We start from the raw sequence: 22,797 nt of genomic DNA on the forward strand, positions 1-22,797 counted from the left end.
TAATCTGTTCAGAGAGAAACTTGTAGTTGCATGCCCTAATTTTCCTTGCCTGAAGACATGTATGTTGCCTTTCATACGACTTAACAGTCCAGTTAATGTCTTTTTCCACTTACTCACTAGTAGGACCCATGGGCATTTATGAATAGAACCATCTTTGACTTTCTTTTTCTTTTGAATTGGTCCCACTTTGTCATTACTTTTGCTGGTCCCACCTGTTTCTAATATCCCAAGGTTTAGTATAGTCCCTTTACAAACCACTCTAATCCTGCTTTTATCATTCTTGACCAAGTCTAACTCCCTTCTACAGGGGTTTACTCAATGTAACAGGGGGTTGTTCCAAGGTTGTTTCAGGTAATGTATTAGGGGGTTGGTCTATAGTTTCTACATTCTCAAAAATAGGGGCTTCTTCACTAGGACCATCCCCTGAATTTGACCATGTCAAGAACAACCTTTTACAACAAAGGGACTCAGGAATTTCGTGTATCTTTATCTTTTCCGGGTTCGGGGACATTTCATACGTATGCAGCTTGGTTTCCCTGTATAATTCTATCACGTTGTGTTCATAAATGTATGACCTAAAGTGGTTTATATCTTCTTCACAGCCCAAAGCATACAACCCAAAGTCTAAATCACAGGTTGTTCGTTTGAAATGGTAGTAAATACTTTTACCTGGTTCCATGCAATAAAGCAATTTCATCATCTCATTCATATCATGCACCGAGAACAAGGCACTATTAATGCCATCAATATATTTCATTTTCCCCTTGATGTATTTGCGGCCTGGAAACTTCGTAATAACTCCACCATAGTTCAATCGTATCGAGAACATTGATGGACTGTCAGCTGCAAAACCAAAAAAATAAATAATTAATTAAAATTTTTTACCTTTTAGGAACATATAATGGATGATCAACTGAGTATTGTAAAACATTTTACCGTATGAGCTTTGGAGATCGTAGCTCCCATTCTTGCCTAATCCTTCAGTTCACCATCGTAGAAAACTAGGGTTTTCTTGTGCAATGCAAAAGGTCGAAGGAGGATGAAATGAGAAATGATCGGTTCCGGAAGTCGCGCCATAATGGTTCATGTATACAAACCCTGAAAAGACAAAAATGTCCCTACGTGCAAGGCACATGGGGAGCTTAAACGGAAGCATTTAACGGTTAACGTCTATAACGACTAATCGTGCAAGAAAAATAAAAATCAGGGACTGCCCGAGTTAATTTTTGAAAATATGGACTAAACACGCTTTCTGGCATGTGCACGAGGGACCAATGGTGTAATTTACCCAAATATTAAAAATTAAAAGTTGAACAAAATCAAAAAAGAAAATGACATTATTTATATATCATCTCAATGGACGAGGCTTGTGTTAGATCACCTAACCAATGTTATTTTATTTTTGGATATGTTTAAGGAAAATCAAATATGTTAAAATATGTGTTATGTTTGTTAGATTGTTATTTTTAACAGTTTTAATAATAAGTTTCTTAATTTACTTTCTACCGTTAAAAAAACGTTTTTAAAGTTAAAGAGATTTAAATTGCAAATACAACGTTCTATCAAAAACATAAAAATAGAATGCAAAGCAATGAGCAATCGACTCTCACATATTATATAGTTTCAAATTTCAATATTCATTTTTTTATAATAATCTTTAAAAAGTGGTAAACTGTACCCCCCACCCCACCCCACAACACACACATATTTCAGTTTTCATTACCGGAATTGAAAGGGAGCGAAGCCACCGAACTTCTGCAAAACTTTTTTCTCACTCTTCTCAAAAAACAGGGTGTCAAAGCAAAGAGGTTGAAGAAATTAGTTAACAAAATGGGATTTTTACGCAGAAAATTAAAAAAAGTATTGTTGAAGAAGACGACCCTTTATCCACCATAGAAAGCAGTTACTTGAAGACAATCCCATTTCACCAAATCTGTCCTTAAACAAATCCTCCATTTTCAATGTCTCTATGTGTTTCTCATCATTATATCACCACCACCACCACCGTCTCTCTCTCGTATACCATCTCCTCCTCCCATGCATCCTCTTCGCCGGAAAGTCTCCCTATTCTCCTCCTACACCACCGCCATGAAACACCGCAAAAACAACAACCTCTCTGTCTTCGTCGTCGTCTTCTCTGTTTTCCTATTCGGATTCTTCATGTACAATGAAGACGTGAAATCCATAGCCGAATTCCCATTCTCCAGGCCCAAATTCGTAACCCACCAAAACGCTCTTCAGAAATCTAACGTTGATGGGGTGGTTGAGATCACTTCCAGGACGACTTTAGTGGTGGAGTCAAAAACAGAGGAGGATCAGGTGATTGAGTTGCCGGTTCCAGTGGCAGTTGCGGTGGATGAAGAACCGGAAGAAGATGAGGATATCGAATTGCCACCTGAAGAATGTGATCTGTATAATGGGAATTGGGTTTATGATGATTCAACACACCCACTATATATAGAAGATCAGTGTGAATTTCTTACTGCTCAGGTGACATGTATGAGAAACGGGAGAAAAGATTCGATGTATCAAAACTGGAGATGGCAACCCAAAGATTGCAACTTACCCAAGTAAGATCTTTGATTACTTATATCAAAAACCGTAAAAATTTGCAGGATTGATGTTGATAATCGTTTGTTAATGAAGGTTTAGGGCAAAATTATTGCTGGAAAAACTGAGGAACAAGAGGCTTATGTTCGTTGGCGATTCATTGAATAGAAATCAGTGGGAATCAATGGTGTGTTTGGCTCAATCCATTATTCCTCCTGGAAGAAAGAGCTTGAACAAAACCGGTTCTCTTTCCATTTTCAGAATTGAGGTCTCTTTCTTTTCATATTTTGTTTTCGCGTTTCTAAAAGTAATTATATGCATAATAGTCGTAATAAAATCGTAATAACTTTAATTTAACAGAAAAACATAGCATTAATACGGTATATTTATATTGTACCCGTGCACATTGATGCAAGGGTTATAACAAATATTATGATGGGCGACATAAGACATTAGTTTTATATGAAATAAAGCCTAAGGAAGAAACATGTGCTCATTTTCGAGGGTGTATGGCCAAAAACTAATACTAATATTTTACTTTAAGTAGTTTTTAAAAATTAATAAGTTGATGCTATTATATATATTATGCAGGATTATAATGCGACCGTGGAATTTTATTGGGCACCATTTTTGGTAGAGTCGAATTCGGATGATCCAAACATGCATAGTATATTGAACAGAATCATAATGCCCGGATCCATTAAAAAACATGGTAAAAACTGGAAAAATGTCGATTATTTGGTCTTCAACACCTACATTTGGTGGATGAACACCTTCTCCATGAAAGTCCTGTGAGTTTCTTATTAAATTCTTCATTTTTCATATAAATAATAAACTTATCGAAATTTTATATAAGTTTCTGATGAAAATTAATAATATAGGCGTGGATCTTTTGACAAAGGAGCAACAGAATACGATGAGGTTGAAAGACCTGTGGCATATGCAAGAGTGTTGAAGACATGGGCTAAATGGGTTGATAAAAATATCGATTCAAACCGTACAACGGTTTTTTTCAGTAGCATGTCTCCTCTACATATCAAGTAAAATTTCTACTTAATTTTCGTATATAAGAAAAGGCAATAATAATATAAATTTAAAGAATCCCAGTGTCTATAAAATACATGTATTAGGTGAAATAGATACATTTCAACTAACCAAAAGGATATTTGTTGGAAGTAGATGAGACTTTTAGGTAATGATCGGTTATCAAGTAAACCACTTAATTTATTAACTAAATATCTATTAATAGTAGAGCAAACATATAAAAAGTTATTACATAAGTTTTACAATAAATATCTAAGATTATCCAAAATACCTGTTTTAAATAATTAGTTTAATTATTGTTTGACAAAATATATGAGAATTAATGGGTTTTTAAATGAACCGGAATTTTGTAGGAGCTTGGACTGGAACAATCCTGATGGCATCAAATGCGCGAAGGAGACTAGTCCAATCCTTAACATGTCCATGCCCGTAGAGGTGGGCACTGACAGGCGACTCTTTAGGGTTGCAACAGATGTGATCGGATCAATGAAACTCCCGGTCCACTTTCTCAATATAACTTCTCTTTCAGAATACAGAAAAGATGCACACACTTCCGTGTACACTATTCGCCAAGGCAAGATGTTAACGGATGAGCAAAAGGCAGACCCGAATACTTATGCCGATTGTATACATTGGTGTCTTCCTGGGTTGCCTGACACGTGGAACGAATTTCTTTATACACGTATTATTTCTCGCTCTTGACTGATGAAGTGTCAACTCTGATCAATATGGTTTTATTTACTGTTCTTGTAGGAATTTAAAAAATGATATTTTCTTTCGCATACCTTGTACCTAAGGAGAGGACAAATTTTATATTCATGTATTTTATTTTATTTTTTGTTAAAAAAATTTTGTGTTAGACATTTGATAACAGATGCAAAATTGTCCTGAACGTACAATGAAATGTTGAAAGGTGGAATAAAAGAAAACGAGAATTGTAAGTAGGATTGTGTTAGGCCGGCTTTTAGTGTGCATCGGTTCAATCGCAAGTGGCTCATAAAAGTGTTCACGCACTTGTTATTTTAGATATTTCGTTTTAATTTTTTATATTATATGTGGATTTTTTTGTTTAATTATATAAAAACCAGTGACATATATGTCGCTCTTAATTTTTATACAAACGCCAAGAAAGAGGGCTACCAATCATGTTTCAAATGCGTGTCATTTGTTATAACAAATCTGATGTACCATTATATTCTTGGAATCAATTTTAAATTTACGATTTCTTAAACGAAAACTAATATATGAGCTTTAGCCGATGTTTGCAAAACTGAAAAACAAAATTAAAATTTGAAACCCGTGCAACATTTGTTACCTTTATATGATAATTAATTAATGTTGATGATCCATGTGTAAAGCGACGAATATCGATATCATCAAACAACGTTAAATCTATAATGATTTATGCTGTATATTTTGTCACTTAAAAAAATGTTTTGGGGCAATGAAAGTATAGATGTATCAAAATTTAAAGATATCGCGGCAACATTTGTGAGAGGTGGTTGTGTATCTTCATGCATAATCCATAGTTTTGTACGAGTTTTGCAACACAAAACTAGTACAATTATTAGGACTTCTAATAACTACTTGAAATATAGGAAATATATATACAATTACATCATTATGTAGTCAGCTTCCTAGGTTAATATTTAATTTACAAAATTTATAACGATTATAAAGAGAATATTTGACAATTGAACTTATTCTCCATATATTAATTAATTGGAGTACGAATCTAAAATCTACCTTTAAAAAGGAGAAACATTAGTATGAATGGAACGTGGCACCTCAGCAATGGCTCATCCCCACAATGACAGAGACAAATCAGGGCCGTTGGATCAAAACCCTAACCATTCTTCATCTATATATATATATATATATATATATATATATATATATATATATATATATATATATATACATCCATGCATCATAGTTTCAATCGTTCATATACATGTACCTCTCTCTATCTATCTATCTTTTAAATGTTTATTTTTCATTGGTTTCTGTTTGTGGTCTCATCGATCTGAATTCAATTCAAGTTTGTTGTTTTGTTGTTGAGGGACGTTGAAGCTTCCATGTCTTGTTGGTGGGGATGAAATATTCAGTTCCCCAGCAATTCGTAAGCAGAAGCCAAATACAAATTTCAAATCTCGTTTGCTTATTTTGCTTTGCCAAATGCCAACTTCTCATGCATGGCATGGCATGTTCAAGCGGATTGAAAACATTATATTTTGTGCATGATGATTTTATCATAATATATTTTAAAACTCAACTGAGTAATAACTGATTGATATGTTGATATACTTTTTCGTACTTCATTTTTCATTTTTTGGGAAAACAATGTTTGTTGGTTTCAGAAAAAAAAATATAGAAATTAGATGATATTGGAATTAGTATTCAAACACTTGTTTTTGGAAAGGAAAGGGAATAATAAAAGTAAGTATAGAGCATATATATATGTTCCACCTTTCTAGCTAAGAGAATATATAAAATGACCTTAATTAGTTATTGTAAAATGCAAGTGATTTAACACATTGATCCATCTGATTAATATAAATTATGAAATCTAGCAAGGAGGACAAGCATAATATAAATTATGCAGCATATTAAGAAATTTGTATCATGATAACAGATTTTTTTTTAAAGACAGATTTAAAAGTTAATATCAAATTTGTATTAATGTAAAAATATATCTCCCAAACATAAAATTCTTTAAGTTTAATTTTGAAAGAAAAAAAAAAAGAAAAAAAAAACTAACTTTTACAAACATGACAACATGTTACGTAAGTAGTGAATAAATGCAAATTTCGAGTTAATGAATTCATAAGGTATATGTAAAATAATAAGTCTTAAGTAACAGAATGAGACAAGGAACTTAATTTGTTGCTTTTCATCAAGTTCAATATATATATATATATATATATATATATATATATATATATATATATATATATATATATATATATATATATATATATATATATATATATATAGAGGTTGAGATTCAATAGAGAACCATAACCAACCAATAAACCAATCGTGAGCGTCGGAAATCATAACGATCAACGGCCAACGAAATAGATGTATACTTTTACATTGGACGCACACACACCGGATTATACCCAAAAATTCACCCTTTACAAAAAAACTCACCACTTTTTTTCGTTTAAAATTTTTTTTAAGCCATGTTTTTTATTGGAAAAAAAACCGAATATACCGTTGTTCACGATTTTTCGTCCTCTTTCCATAGAGATTCATGATGATATATAAAAAACGAACTTTTTTTTTTCGAAAAAAACTCACTTCATTTTCTTTGATGAAAAAAATTAAGGTCTATTTTTTTATAGAAAAAAAATTAATAAATATATCAAAATTCATATTTTTTGTACTTTTTAATATAGATTCATATTCATGTTAAAAAAAAAACAATATTTTAGTTCAGATTCACATTGTGAACCTGTGTCAGATTCATATTATAAACTTGTTTAGATTCACATTGTGAACCTCCTCAGATTCACAATGTGCATAATAATAAGTCAGATTCACAGTGTGAATCTGAACTGATCGGAGCTTTTTCACATTGTGAATATTAAAATTTGAAATATTTACAGTTTAGATTCACTGTGTGAATCTATACTGATCGAGGTTTTTTTTTTGTGAACCTTCTCAGATTCACAGTGTGCATAATAGTAATTCAGATTCACAATGTGAATCTTAAATGTTCGAGATGTTTCATATTGTAAATGTTAAAAATTGAAATATTTACAGTTTAGATTCACAGTGTGAATCTACACTGTTCGAGGTTTTTTTTTTTTAATCGGTGTTGATGTTTATTAATAGAGTACAAAAAAATAATATTTTTGGTATAATTAGTTTTTTTTTTATAAAAATAAACTTAAATATTGAAAAAATTAAGAAAATTAAGTGGGTTTTTTTCGAAAAAAAAAAGTTCGTTTTTTATATATCATCATGAATCTCTATGGAAAGAGGACGGAAAATCGTGAACAACGGTATATTCGGTTTTTTTTTTCGATAAAAAACTTGGCCCAAAAAAAATTTAAAATGAAAAAAAGGAAGTGGGTTTTGTTTATAATCCGGTACATGTGCGTTCATTATAAAAGTTTACAACCCTTCAGTTTGCCGTTGATCGCTTTAAATTCTGACGCTTTGGATTGGTTCCTTGATTAATAATGGTTCTCTATTGAACTTTTCTATATATATATATATATATATATATATATATATATATATATATATATATATATATATATATATATATATATATATATATATATATATATATATATAAAAGGAATTAACAAGATGCTTCTTATCAAAAGGATGTTGTCGTCAACTTTCATTAATTTTCAAAATACTAAAACCTACAAATGTCTTAACAAAAATTCACCATTAAAAGCATATGTTACCTGTTATAACTTATGGTCTGCATGCATGATCATATGTTACTTAAACAAGCTAGATGCAAAATGAATCATTAATACAAATAAGCCATCCAAAAGTTTCGAATAATACACAAAATAAATGTTTATGAAAAATACTTTTAAAGAGTGTTTAAATGCAAAAGCACTAATAATAGGATGAAGATCCACCCACATATAACACATGTAAAGTTGCTCTATTGATATTGATGACCTCAAAAGGATTTTACTAATTTTAGTTTTCAAAAACTTCTTCACACTCATGTTATATATGTACATGGATCACATTTTCTATTCTCACCTTCGCTTTTAAGGGACTTGACAACGTCCACTATACCAACGGCTCCACTATCGAGTCTCACTAGTTTTACGGCGATACCCAATTCCCCCCCCAACTCTTTAATTTAATAAACAACCATGTAAAATACATTGTTTTTATTACTTATTCATATTCTAAATTTTCACAAATAATAATATTGATTGATTTTGATACTCCAAGGTACGTAACAATAAAAGTTTTGGAATTTAGTCTCAAAAAATAAATACAGTTAGTAAAAATCGAATACGAAATTTAGAACATGTACTTTTTAAAAGGAAAAAGGGGAATAATAAAAGTAAAATAGAGCATTTTTCCACCAATGGGCTTTGCAAGCGTTAACAACACAAAAGACAACCATATAGTAACCTCTCTTTTAAGAGAATAGATTGACCAACTTTTTTTTGGGTATCTTTGTGAAAATTAGCTGAAAGTGGAAGTAGCTTTTATTAGGACTATTCAGAAAAAGTTGTCTTAAGTTTTGAAATTGAGATTTTAAACCCAATAGCATTGTATAGGATTTAGAATGTAAACATATCAAAGTAAATTTAAAAGAAAATCGTATATACTATATATACATCTAAAACTATGGTCACTAGAGTAGTTCACTTATACACACAACACCTTTTAAAAATAATTAAACTCAGTAGGTTCATCATCTATCATAGAGCATAAATTAGTTCACTTATACAAAAGAGTGTGCAACTATGACAGCTCAAATTAAGATGTTCCATGTGACAATGATACAACATGCATATTATAATTAGGTAGCTAGGTTCATCATCTATCAGACAGCATAAATTTATGGATTTCATTAATGGCATTGATATGGGTACCTGGAAATAATAAACGTAATAATGGAATTGTAGAGGGCGTCTGTGTCTGTGTCTGTGTCTGTGTCTGTGTCTGTGTCTGTGTCTGTACGGACTTTAATTTCTTGATACCTGCTTGGATTAGTGAGGGTGGTGGCACGTTGTACCACTGGAGATACCATGAAACAAGTGTTGAGATGTTATCATCCTGTGACCATTTCCCTGTTCTAAAGTAATCATTGAGTATTATGTTGCTTCTTAAGCATGGGGAATGTGCTAGAAGCTCTTGTACACGTTTGTTAAGGGAACCTAGAAATGTCGATTGGACAATACTACCCCTTGAACTCATGAATCTTCCCTTCAACAGAGCATCATTGTACGCTAGTGCAAGCTGAATTTAATGCACAAAAACCTTCATTTAACTTGAAAGAAAAAACAAAAAGAGAGATTTATCTATTATTTATTACCTTCAAACTGGTGAGAAACTGAGAATCGTTTAGAAGCGGTGGTATGCCACTTGTAACTTCATCTGCCATAGATGCAACGGTTGTGTACAATGACAAGTAGACCTGTAAAAGTGCTGGCCTGTCTTTACTCACACACTCAAACAGCACTTGCAAGCAAAACTCTTGGAAATCAGTATCCGATCTGCAAAAATCATGGTTTTTTTATTTATTTATTTATTTGTTGAGAATATGTGAAAGAAAATGCAAGGGGTATATTACGTACTTGATGTTCCATGAATGATCAGAGCAGAGAGCACCAAAAGCAATCAAGCTTGGATCCGATGAGAAGGTACTCACCAACTGATTAACACTTACTGCAGCTTCATCATCATCATTATTACTGCTACTACAGCCTCTCAAGCTCCCCAAACCAAACACCTGTTTTATTATGCAAATTTAGTTTTAGTGAAAAAAAAAAAAACATAATGTTTGAATTAATTAATGTTAGTAGACCACTAGACCTTGTGCATTGCTCTTGAAAGCAGGGACTGGCGTCCTATGGGGTCATCCACATAGGAACAAGCTCCAACTTTACGTTTGATATACAGGATGCCCGAATTAAATGGATCCTTCTTCTCCCCACCATTCCACCAAGGTTTCTCTGTAAAACAATAAATAGATAAACAAGCCATAAAATACAAATCATCATGTATAAACTGTTAACATGAAGTTGAACTGAAGGTATGCATATCCACCTTCAGGATTAAGCTCAATTACTTGAGGCCAGTAACGAGGACCACAAACTCGAACCGTTTTTAACTGCAACAGTAGTATATCAGTATCAGAAAACCGAATAAAATGCAAGTCACATGTTTTTAGTATGGGAATTAAAAAAAATAAAAAGGAAACTTACAAGAGCACGCTCGGGCAGAATGCAAGGAGTGACCTCACAAAAACTTGTTTCTGCATAATGATCGGTTTCTTTGACAGTGACTTCAAGAGGAGCATAAACAGGTAGGCCTGAGTCCACGTCAACCGTTTGAACCCAACGAGCTTCCGTAGCAATCACATATAAGTGTCGAAATGCCTGTAATAATTTGTAAATTAAATAATTATTTTACACAGTTATCCATAAGCAAATGACAGGAACAAACAGGACTAACCCAAATTATAGGCAGCTCCAGTTCTCAAATAGCATTGTGTGTGTGTGTGTGTGTGTGTGAGAGAGAGAGAGAGAGAGAGAGAGAGAAGGGGAAAGAACCTGAAGGTGACAGCGATTGTCATTTGGTCCAGTAGGTAAGCGTGGATAAAGGGTTATCAACAATGCAGCAATAGAGCTGTTGCTAGTTGAGAAAGTCCTCATTCCACCACCAAGGAACAAGAAACCAATAGCTAAGCTCACCTGAAAGGAATACATGCATAATTTTTTCAATTACAGAAATTAAGATAATAATGAAAATACAATGGTGTAAAGAAGAAAATGGAAGCAAGATGCTAATACAAATAAATAAAAATATATTGTCATTTCGTGCATTTAAACCTTAAATCTAAATCACATGTGAGATGTGACATCATACGGTCTGAGCTGCATAACTGCTCAGAGAGAGAGAGAGAGAGAGAGAGAGAGAGAGAGAGAGCTTACAGCCATTTGAGTACCATAGTTGACATGTCCATCAGCTGAATTTCTACACCGTAGAAATCTCAACAATCTAAAAGTCTGCAGGTGCCCGGAACCAGCCATAACCTGATACCCCGACAACTCAGATACTTGGGTCTCGAATTTAGTATCAATTAAAAACACATGATACAAGGAAGCAGATTGCACTTACCACAGACAAGGAAAGAGCAATGAGGTGTAGGCATGTCTCTAATGTACCCCTATCAACATATTGAGACAATCCTCTTGGAAATCCAGGCAGAATTTTGACAGGTAGAGCCTTTATCTGCAATATAGATAAGAATAAGCTGAAACTAACAGAAAGAGTGTCAAAGAATATGAATTTTTGCACTAGGAACAATGGACCAAACCTCATTGAGGAAGGCAACAGCATAACTATAAAGCAAGTCCTGGGCATTTCCGTCTTTTGTACCAGCAAATCTCAACCCTGGCAACGTTAATGGTGATTACATTTAATCCAAATAAATAATAAATTAAACAGCTGTTCAATTTAAAGGATCACATACCAAGTGAAATACATGCACCAGCAATAATATTCACATACGCCTTAACAACTGCTTCACTGTCCATTTCCATCTCATCTGTGAGACCTTTGATGCCATTCAAGACAACTTTGGGTATCTGACCCTGAATCCAATCTTCTGATGGATGAATCCTAAAAACACATGCAAGGTGTTTAAAGAGATCTCTTACTTTTTTATGTATAGCCAGCAGGAACATTAATGTAGCATATGAATTTTAAATAGTAGTACCTGCTCCACATTATCAAATTACGCGAAATGACACGGAGCATTATGAAGTCGGGCCTCACATATTGCAATTCGAAATGTGTTTGTGGGATACAAAGCCTGGATAGAATCGCTTGCGATTCAGTCTGTCATCAGAATATTTTTTCAAAGTTGTAAATCTTGAGAACAAAGCTGACATAAAATCATAAACAAAAATATATAGTCATCCTTCCTGCCAAAGAGTTACCTTTAAGTACATTAGGCCCAAAGCAATTATAGCTCCAGGTGCAGTTACATCTATATTGATCTGGGTTCCATCCATCATCTGCAAGCAACAGAAAACAAAAACAGAAAATTAATGAAAAGAGAGAAAGAGTAATCAATTTTCTAAAAAAAAAAAACAAGTAAAAAGCACAACCTGCCCAGAACCACGATTGTGGTCATCCATTGATCCGTTGGAGAGATGGGATCTTTCCTGAGAAAAGCCAATTTAATAAATAAAAAAAAGTCATCTACATGAAATATTAATTCTAGACATCTTCAAAATGTAGTGAAATGAGTACTGATGATTGAAATCTTGTAGAATAAATGTGATGAACATATTCAAAGAGCAAGTACATGGTGAAACTCTTTGCTGCCCGCATACTGGAACAACCGTCCAACTAATGTATCCATGAAACCAGTCGCATCTAGGCCACGCCCTTCAGTTAAAGAGAACAAAATTAAGAAACAAGTCCAACTTCAAGAATGTGTGATTGATAAAACAACATACCCAAAGCAACAAGACCCAAGGAAAATCCAGCAGATACAGCGTATCCTTCCCTTTCAAGTACATTATCTCCTCCACTTCTACGCCCTATCTCACCCTGTAAAAGTTTATAAACTAAAGAGTAAAGAGCTAGCAGAAAAAACTGAATAATGCAATCATGTATTAAAATAACAGGTAACAGACATTACAAGTGGGAACAGTAAAGACATGGAAACTCACCAGAAGAATTTGCATTGTTTGAGGGTGTGCAGATCCTTCGTAAAGAAGCCCAACTGAGACAAGCGCTGCTGACTGAAAATTGGTGAAATAAACAATATATTCAAACTACTATATTCTAAGTATCTAGACATGAAAAGGAATAAGGTTGAAAAAACATGGATACAATTTGAAAACAATATTAGAATGTGACTATCATATGTGTGGTAGTGTAGGTTTCATGAGATGCCCTAGCTAAATAGTCATGAATGTTATATATGTAATAAAACCCATGTATAACTGTCCCATTTAAAGGGAGGGTGGCTTATTTTTTAAGTTGGAAGTATATATTACACGAGTATTGATAGCAATATGGTTATGCATTACCTGAAGAAGGGTTGGTAATTCCAGTTCCGGAAAGGAAGATGAATGGCGAGCTGGAATGTGTACATATAGAGACTGCAAAAGAATAATGGTTTTGGTGGATTTTAAAGCATCAGCAACATGTCTGAATGCAAAAGCAAATGTATATAGAAGCTAAACCAAAGTGCTTGAGTTCTGATTAGTGGCTCCCAGAATTCATCAAGAAAATTAGAAAAGTATTTCTTCTTAAAATGACCAGCTACAATTAGGCCAATGACCAAAAAAAATGATAGAAAACTAGCATCAACAATACAGAAATGTAGGTGATACAAGAAAAAAGATCTGAAAATTTGGTTTTCTTACTAGTGACAAAACAATATATTTCTGCATAGAAAATAGATCAAGCTAAAAATAGGCTAGAGGCTAACAAAATACTAGCATTAAAATTAAAGAAAAATTGGGAATATAAATTTTAATATGTAAAAAAAATGGTACAAAAATCACATGACTAACCTTTGATATTGCCGGCTGCATTGTTCCTCTATAAGATGCAGCAAGTCCAAGCATTAGTCCTGCTGTAGTGCTTTCATGTTCCTAAAAAGATGAAAACATTATATTTGCAGAGTATATCACTGGTAATTTTCTATTCAACTCCAGAAATGGTAAGTACTGAAGGATAGCTTTGTGTAATGAAATGTAGCTTATATCAGCATACAATCAACTTTGGTTTCAAAAAAAACTCTCAACAATACAGATGAAATGAACATGGAAAAAGAGATCCAAGAATTTTCAAGTGACCCCGTTCAAATACTCATTAAAATCTCTAAAATAACTACCTAATACATTTGAACATCCAAACTGGTAAAAATGAAATGGAAATTGATGCTACAAAAAAGGATATAAACAAGTAGATAATAATGATAGCATCATACCTGTGAATAATACTGATATATATCAGTTATATTCAGAACATCCAAGTGACCATGCAAACCCAGAGCAAGTAAAAGACCTGCATGGGTAACATTTGGTTCCTCGGGTTTGTTGTAGACGATCCAAGTCCTTGACATTTTACCCTGAAAGGATAATGCATGATTACTACAATCCAGAAGCAAGACAAGGCACGCTCAAATGCAAAGATTGGATCAAATGGGCCAACAAAATAAATCATGGGAACTTGGCATGCCAGCAGAAAAAAACCCTCTCAGATTTTGTGGGAATAATCAACAATATAGTTATTTTCACATACATGGAGAAGAATTAAGCTGTGTACATTATTTTCAGAAGAAACAACAAACCTGGAGAGGTGCCATCCGTAGGCCAGCAGCTACAGCATTGTGAAACTCAGGCCAGGATTTAAGTTCTTGTATATTCCTTATATTCGGATCCAAGTTAACCTATGAAGCATGAAAAGAGTAAGATTTAATTAATGTACAAATAAATATTCCCTTTTTTCACGAAACAATAAGCATGACTTCCAAAGTCTTGATCCAAAAATATAGGTAGCTTACAACAATATGCCTATAAAAGTCGTGTTCTTTTTTTTTCTCCTTTACAGTGTTTCCCAGGCATGCACGACATAAACCTAAGTTGGTACTTGGTATAGCCATTGGAACAAAAAGTATCTAAAAGAATTGAATGTTAAAGTTGAAATTGAAACCCTGATACTGGATCTCGGGAAGCAACAAAACAAAGCTTCAGTGGTACACCTATCTACTAGTTTCTCAGTTCATGTGGTCTCAAAGCTGTTGGAAAACATTGAAATAAATAAAGAAAGAAAGAGTTGTAACAAACATACAGTAGCATTTTGTTGGGCAGGCAATCGACCTGCTAATATCAATTTAGGGACAGGAAGCGCCTGCAGAAAATTTCAAAGGAGGTTGTTAAACTATCTCTTTTAGGTACACAGTAATAAAGAGGCAAAAAAAAAAAACCATAATCACAAAGGGTCTCACCTCTGTCAACAAAGTACATGTGGTTGAAAGGGTAAATGCACCACGACCAACAGGAAGAGCAGTTGTCCTTTGTGCAAGCTGCCATAACTGAGCCTGCACAACAAGAACAGAAGAAGACAGACAGCTGTCATCGCTAGATATTTTTCTACTCTTTTAAGAGATAAGAGGAAAAGACAAAAATTACCTGTTGAAGATCTTGATCAGATGCGGTAGGGTTAACTGGTGTTTGAATAGCCACAGGTTTTGCAGAGCATAGAAGCCGTCTAACCTGCCAACATATGTTCAAGAATGAAGCAAAACACGTAAAGGATGGCATACCGATTTAGAAGCAACAGCATGCATAAGAATGTTATACCAACATCGAATCAAAAAGAGGGTGAAATATTCTACAAAAAAAAAAAGCTAAAACAAACCTCATTCAGTCGTAGATCACGACCATACCGCAACTGTGTGCTGGAGTTGAAAATATGCTCCATGCCATCAATTGTAGATCCATCCACAGAATCTGTATCCTCAAGTTTGGAATTATCCAATCCAGTTGCATCACTAATTGAAGAAGGAATGGTAACTGGACGTAGATGAAGCATGTAAGGTGTAGACATGGAAACAGAAGTCACATTGTTGGAGGAATTAATTTCTGTGAACTTATTCGAGTGTGCTAAACAAGACAAAGAGAGGTCTTCCCTCCCAAGAAGAACATAAGCAGAAGCAGGCCAATCAGTAGGTGGACTTTCCCGACACTTGTCCAGTACCTATAAGTTGTGTAGATAATAACATCAAGTTATTTGGACAAATAAAGATAATACAAAATTCAAAACATAACTTACATGTCTCAAGGGAAGCGATACACCAGCAGGCAGCAAGTCTAGTTGTTGCAATCCAAATCTTTCTCCAACCATTGCCAGTACAGTTAGTTCCTCGGGAGAAGAAGCTGATCCAGTAGCAAACTTACAATAAACATCAGATGACAGTTTGTTCCCTTCAATTTTTCCACCACATAACACGCTATAAAATGAAACTATCTTCCTGGCCCAACTCACAACAGAACTTCCATCTTTACGCATCAGATCTGGAAGATCAGCACTGCTGGTGGATGTACAACCATGTCGCAAGCAGTTCTCTAGCCACCTAAACAAACTGGGAGGAGTTCTTTGAGATAGTGAAGTTTGGTGAAAAGAGTACTTTCTTGAAAGAGTAGGAAAGTCGCGTATATAATAGTCCAGGTAACCGGATTTCCCCAAAAACTTTGAAACTTCACATAACAGAGCAACAAGAAGCCCTAGATCCCTGAAATACCATGGATACACGGGATAACTTCCCTGCATCATTTGGAAGAGAGGAAATAACAAAACGAAAATGAAAAGTGTACCTTTTTCGAAGATGATTAAGTTTCAGACTTTCATACACTGCATGTAGTAAATCAAGAATCTCTAATAAAGATTCAACTGTGTGGGAAGTATCCAGGTGTTGAGAAGCAGTACATGATTGATCACTTTGAAGTGATATTCTACGAGAAAATCCACTCATGAAATGAGATTTGGAATATTTCTCGTGAAAGCTGCTGTTGACAAGAAACTCCCATGATGAAGCTGAATGTATCTGAGGATTTTTTCTATCTTTCCCAAAAATGTCTAATATGATAGCGCAGAAAGACTCCCATTCGGTATCAACAGGAGAATCCACCTTAGATAGATAAGCTGAATCACCATTGCCCCAAAGAAGACCCACAAAATGATTATATAAATTAGCTTCAAGTCCCTCGGCCATTGCTGTGATGCAATCATTTGCCAATGATGATGAAGGGTATCTACGAAATGTACATCTGAGCATCTGTAATAAAAAAAATGGAAAAAAAATGTAAAAGTTAACAAAAGAAAGGAGTTTAACAAGTGAGAACATATATGCATGTGAGTTGATATCAAACCTGCCCATTATTTACAATGACATTGATTCTCCCTTCAACAGCATCAGCCAATCCAACAACTTTTACATCTTGGAAAGCAGTTGGTGCTTCCAGTGGCTTGACATTGTGTGAAACACCACCATGGTCTTGAAAAGAAGGAAGGACATATCTACACAAGCATTGCTTCCCTGACTAATTAAGTAAAGATCATATAAGTTCACTATAAAATGTTAAGCACTTGGAGACACCAAAAAACAAACGTTTCTTTGAGCTTTTTCTTTTACTTGTATACGCACACAAATATGATATATATATATATATATATATATATATATATACACACACACACACACACATACATATACATGTATATGTGTGTGTATACTGTTAACAAAGTTATTGATCATAACAACTGGATGGCAAGAGCAACAAACTTAACCAGCTTACATAAAGTACAAGAGTGTTTTCAGGAGCCAAAACAATGATATCTCGATAGGGCAGCTGTCCAACTTTAACTCTGGAAAAAATAATAAAAAAGAGTGAAACAAGGTTTATACAACACTATCAAGTTACCAAACAATAACCAACTACAGCAATCATTAAACAAAAGCAACGATGGGCATCCCCTACCTTGGGCGAGTTACAACAACAGGTGCTGCTGCAATAGCTGGTATGCTCCAGCTCATGTCGGGTCTAATATCATAAAGGATCTCACTGTTGAGTTCAACGCACTGAAGCCTCACCGCTAATAACTTCTTTTGTTCTTGAAGAAGGAAACAAATAATGGGAGTGGCATCATTATCTGTTGCCAAAAAAACCTGTATAAAATCATTTCAAAGAAATAAATTACGAGACAAAATTAAAACGGCTAAACACTAATGTGGATCAGTTGAAAGCAAAACAAAGAGTGTTGGTATTCATATATCTTTTCATCTGCAAAACAGTCCACGAATATGAAAACCCAAGTTCATGAAAATTCAAGGCCCTTAAGTTTAATAGAAAGTTACACTCGTAAACTGGCTTGTTTGGAAAGCATACAGAAGCATTTACATACAGTAAAGGAATTCATTTATCCAATGAGTAACGATAAGGAGTAAAGAAAATAGGATTAATGATATAGTAGACATAATCGTATGCATTTATTGGTTGATTTTCGCTAGGTAAATAGTTTATTAATGTCAGACGAATTAAAAATAACCAAGATAAACCAAATCATGCCATTCCAATAGAAAATAAGGTTTCAATCACAAGTAGTAGTGAAAAAACAATATAAACCACTAGCATGCCTTCCTCACTCCTTACTTTGTTTATTTTCCCTCAATCACTCTATATTTTATTGTTAAATAATAATGTAATGTCGATTTTAACTTATAAATACATGAGAATGCATTACATAGAGGGATTGATGATGGCAAAACATCAAGTCCGGTCCATGATTAAAGTTAAAAGACATCATATAAATGCATATGAAATGTGTCACCTCACTTGCAGCTGTTTGTGCACCTTTCCCTTGCCATATTCTTCGAAAAAAGAACTTCTTAGATAACATTACATCAGGAAGTACAGAATCCACAGCTTCAAGGTTGGAATTCATAACTTCTGCAGTCCATAGCGAATGTTGCATCTTTCCTGAAAGAAAACCATATCCAATGCATGTGAGAATAAAACTCAAATTAGCTTCTCTAGGCTACTATGCTTGAATATAAAAGGATAAGCAAAGAGGACAGAATGAGAAAACCTTTATGATACGATGCCATAAGCGGAATAAGATCACTAGTCCATATTGTCTTCTCATCATATTCCTTCATGGTGTTTAACTTCCCTCTTTCCTCAATATGGATTGGCTAGCCACAAAATAGTATAGAATTAACAAGAAGAAGATTGAACATTCAAATATGCATGCCTAATGCAGCTATTTAAGCAAATGAGAAAAGAAACAAGAGTGAAAAAGACTTGAAATAATCCATCTTCATCTGTTAAAAAGGAGAAGTGTTTACAGACCTGTGGTTCTTCCAGCGGATCCTTTAAAATCAGATGTGAAGACATGGAAGCTCTATCTACCTTAATCATATGATCCCATGAACTTCTTAAATTAAAAGTTTGTTGAGGACTGTAACCCATATCTTTTTTTGAGCGAGGTATATCAAGGGCAGTTAGTAATGGACTTGAAGATGAAAAAAGAGAATGTGTTGATGAATTTGATTCATTTGTCTGTTGGAGAAGTAGACCAGATGGAAGAGGCCATATTGATGCAACAGCACGAGGAAGAGGAATAGATACCGCATCACCTGCCAAAAAGAGCATCATCCTTTAAAATGGAAATAAATGTCCACTTCTATTCGATTGCATGGCTAATGTAAGATTCTTAAAATAATAATCAGTAGATCCAAGCTATAACAGAATACACTGTTTTAAGTCGGTAACTAGCCAAAATGCTGCTTAAATCAATTGCATTGTATTATAAAAATGTAAAAAACAAAGAAGGCAAAACCAATTGAAAGAAGACATTAACCTGCTCTATTTATGCTTCATAATAACTGTAACTTTAATTTATTGATAGAACTTCTACAGAAGGAACTGAAAGATCTACAAACCTGATGTGCTATAGACTGTCAAGCTATCCACATGTAGAACACAAAGACGAGCTTCAGACAGATCTCCCATACGACACCAGCAGGCCTAAACATCAACAAGAATGAAGGTAACCCTTTTCATCTTAAAAATAAATGAATTAAGAGCAATGCATAAGGAGCAACATAGCCAAAGCAATGTCAGGAGATCACTTGCTACCAATGTTGCAAAAACCGAGGCAGCACTAGGTCGACCGACTAAGGACTAGAGATTAGCCAACCTAGTCGGGACCCTAAATGGTAAATCAATTAATTTTTTTTTTAAATATGACTAATATAAAAACAAAATAGGTAATTATGACTGATATCATAAGAAAATATGTATATATGGATAGTACAACATTGCATTTTCCTCAGAACGTGTCTATCTATCTAAAACTTCTTCGAGATGTTGGAACTTCATCGGCTCATACAGCTTCACTATATGCCTAGGTGGGGATTAAGTGCCTGGGGACTAATCAAAGACTAGTTGGGGGCTAGTCGGGAATTTTACAACACTGCTTGCTACATCAATCACATTGAGCTAAAAAAGCAAAAAAAAAAATATATATATATATATATATATATACCATAATAACTGGCCCCGGTAAGGTGAATCTCTTGTACACTCTTGCTCCTACTGTCCATATTATCCTGCTAGCAAAAAAAACAATGGTGAAAAAGATGGTCTCTCTAACACAATAATGCCACCAAGCCAGTTTTGAATATCCTTACTTGACCCACAAGAGAGAGAGAGAGAGAGAGAGAGAGAGATACAATAAATAACAAGCCATAAACTCGGCCAAGGCCAAAGAATTCAGAGTCTTAGCTCCCAACAGCATAGTCTTAGGATCCCGCTAGATTAGATAAGTTCAATAAATAAACATATTTTTCCCTTTTGTTGAATTGTTGTACTAATCATTTGCACTCCAAGAGCTTATAGAGTGGTGCTTAACTCAATCATCTACCTTATTGGATTGTTGTAATTTACTGAGACTATTATTCTCTGTCAGTAATGTTGTGCAAACTTCACAAATAGAATAGTTTGAAAACTTGAGCTAATAGGTGTTGAATATACATACATACATGTTGGTCAAACATACATATCAATATATGTATGTATGCTGTGCACCTGTATGTATGCATGTAAGAAAGTTTACACTTTAGTAGATGGTTGATGTAATAAAAAAACGCATCTCTAGCTATGTGCCCAGCTGTTGAATTTATGCATCATGTGCAAAGAAACAACAATGTAGAATTGTCTACATTATCAGGTATCTATCTATGTATTATGTTAAACCAGTATCCACATGAAAAAATAAAACTTTTAGATCTTTGAGTCCCCCGATATATGGACTAATAAATAGTAGTAGCCATACAAATTTGCAGAAGCATCAAACAATTAAACTCTGGAAAACATGTAGGCATTTCTTCTAGATGTAGGCATAAAATCGGTGTTGTTCACCGTTAACAGTAGCATGATTAAATTTACTGGATTTCTAACTGTGATGCAACTGATTTGGATTTCAGATAGGGCTTTCTCTAGTACACAACATGTAATTCTTATTCCATGTTGTACTGTCTATAACTTTTAAAAGGCAATCGCTAAGCATAATGAATAGCTATAATTCGAGAAAGAATAGTGAAACAACAACTAAAAATGATGAAATTACCGATTTCCTCTAATGAATAGCTCGTGATCGCTTCGATCACTCAATGAAGACGACGCTTCGTTGTCAGCTGACTCGGCTTCGTCTTGTTGTCTAGTAGCTTCTGGATCAAATAGGAAGTATTCATACTCGTCAGTGACCTCGTCGGCAGGTTTTCCGTCGAGAGCTTCAGCGATAAGACCGAATGGCTTGAACTCTCCAAGAATAGTGAGGTGTCGGACCCCGATTGATGACATTGTCTCCTTTGCAATCAAAGTGTTCGATGAATTGCTTGAAAGAAAGGGGTTTCGTTTAAAATTAGGGTCTATGCTCCCGTCTCCCGCCCTTTTTTGTGTTTTCTAGTAAGAACGGGCTGAAACCAGTAAAACCCTAGCCCAGCTCCACTGACTTCAGGAGTGAGCACCTTTGTGATGGAATTCTTCACATGGACGTTTTTTTTTTTAAATTGATTCGTATAACTATTAAATTTACTGGGACATTCACAATCCATTAAACTTTAAGTAAAATTTTAATAGATAGCCATTATTAATAAAGAAATCAATGAGTCAATCTAAAACGTCGAAATTTAAAGCGATCAACGGCAAAAGAAAGGGTTGTACACTTTTACAATTGACGCACATGCACCGGATTATAACAAAACCCACTTCCTTTTTTTCGTTTAAAATTTTTTTTAGACCATATTTTTTATTGAAAAAAAAAACCGAATATACCGTTGTTCACGATTTTTCATTCTCTTTCCATAGAGATCCATGATAATATATAAAAAACGAACTTTTTTTTTTCGAAAAAAATTCACTTCATTTTCTTTGTTGAAAAGTTAAAGTCTATTTTTTTATAGAAAAAAATAATAAATATATCAAAATTCATACTTTTTGGTATTTTTTAAACATAGATTCATATTCATGTTAAAAAAAACGATATTTCAGTTCAGATTCATATTGTGAACCTGTTCAGATTCACATTGTGAACCTTCTCAGATTCATAGTGTGCATAATAGTAAGTCAGATTCACAATGTGAATCTGAACTGATCGAGCTTTTTCACATTGTGAATGCTAAAAATTGAAATATTTACAGTTTAGATTCACAGTGTGAATCTACACTGATCGAGGTTTTTTTTAGTCGGTGTTTATGTTTATTAATAGAGTACAAAAAATTAATATTTTTGGTATAATTAATTTTTTTTTGTTAAAAATAAACTTAAATATTGAAAAAAAACTAACAAAATGAAGTGGGTTTTTTTTCGAAAAAATAAAAAAAGTTCGTTTTTTATATATCAACATGGATCTCTATGGAAAGAGAACGAAAAATCGAGAACAACG

At 34.0% G+C, this 22,797-nt stretch overlaps 2 protein-coding genes across 3 annotated transcripts; one reads left to right on the plus strand and one right to left on the minus strand.

The window, feature by feature from the left end:
* Window positions 1-1,692: 1,692 nt before the first annotated feature.
* Window positions 1,693-4,538, plus strand: LOC145161402 (xylan O-acetyltransferase 1-like). The gene is made up of 5 exons (XM_079080910.1): window positions 1,693-2,570; window positions 2,647-2,818; window positions 3,142-3,341; window positions 3,432-3,590; window positions 3,948-4,538. The coding sequence occupies exons 1-5, from the start codon at window positions 2,038-2,040 to the stop codon at window positions 4,294-4,296; spliced, it is 1,413 nt and encodes a 470-aa protein (XP_078937036.1). The 5' UTR covers window positions 1,693-2,037; the 3' UTR covers window positions 4,297-4,538.
* Window positions 4,539-8,977: 4,439 nt separating this feature from the next.
* Window positions 8,978-21,875, minus strand: EMB2771 (E3 ubiquitin ligase). 2 transcript variants are annotated; one of them, XM_079080912.1, is made up of 36 exons: window positions 21,481-21,875; window positions 20,398-20,461; window positions 19,793-19,877; window positions 19,200-19,486; window positions 18,937-19,042; window positions 18,679-18,827; window positions 17,829-18,016; window positions 17,646-17,715; window positions 17,220-17,390; window positions 16,665-17,125; window positions 16,123-16,582; window positions 15,709-16,047; window positions 15,480-15,563; window positions 15,296-15,388; window positions 15,139-15,198; window positions 14,639-14,737; window positions 14,276-14,416; window positions 13,857-13,937; window positions 13,368-13,439; window positions 13,005-13,076; window positions 12,789-12,882; window positions 12,635-12,717; window positions 12,435-12,491; window positions 12,264-12,341; window positions 12,041-12,162; window positions 11,795-11,943; window positions 11,639-11,715; window positions 11,440-11,553; window positions 11,253-11,354; window positions 10,872-11,012; window positions 10,524-10,697; window positions 10,366-10,429; window positions 10,132-10,271; window positions 9,894-10,048; window positions 9,632-9,812; window positions 8,978-9,555 (listed from the first exon to the last, which is right to left on the minus strand). In XM_079080912.1, exons 1-36 carry the CDS (start codon window positions 21,711-21,713, stop codon window positions 9,133-9,135), a joined length of 5,469 nt encoding a protein of 1,822 aa, XP_078937038.1. In that variant the 5' UTR covers window positions 21,714-21,875; the 3' UTR covers window positions 8,978-9,132. The 2 variants fall into 2 exon arrangements, with proteins under 2 accessions (XP_078937038.1, XP_078937037.1); XM_079080911.1 differs by having other exon boundaries at window positions 20,398-20,464.
* Window positions 21,876-22,797: the final 922 nt, after the last annotated feature.

The sequence above is a fragment of the Lactuca virosa genome, chromosome 2 (assembly GCF_052849685.1).
Source record: "Lactuca virosa cultivar CGN04683 chromosome 2, Lactuca_virosa_CGN04683_v6, whole genome shotgun sequence".
Classification (NCBI taxonomy): Eukaryota; Viridiplantae; Streptophyta; class Magnoliopsida; order Asterales; family Asteraceae; genus Lactuca; species Lactuca virosa.

Bases quoted from the DNA above. Each gene is read 5' to 3' on its own strand.
- LOC145161402 (XM_079080910.1), top strand. From the start codon at position 2,038: ATGCATCCTCTTCGCCGGAAAGTCTCCCTATTCTCCTCCTACACCACC. The intron at 2,571-2,646 runs GTAAGATCTTTG...TTGTTAATGAAG, and splicing joins AAAGATTGCAACTTACCCAA to GTTTAGGGCAAAATTATTGC. The intron at 3,591-3,947 runs GTAAAATTTCTA...GGAATTTTGTAG, and splicing joins ATGTCTCCTCTACATATCAA to GAGCTTGGACTGGAACAATC.
- EMB2771 (XM_079080911.1), bottom strand. From the start codon at position 21,713: ATGTCATCAATCGGGGTCCGACACCTCACTATTCTTGGAGAGTTCAAG. The intron at 14,417-14,638 runs GTTTGTTGTTTC...TTATCCTTTCAG, and splicing joins TACGGATGGCACCTCTCCAG to GGTAAAATGTCAAGGACTTG. The intron at 12,883-13,004 runs GTGAGTTTCCAT...AAACTTTTACAG, and splicing joins AAACAATGCAAATTCTTCTG to GGTGAGATAGGGCGTAGAAG.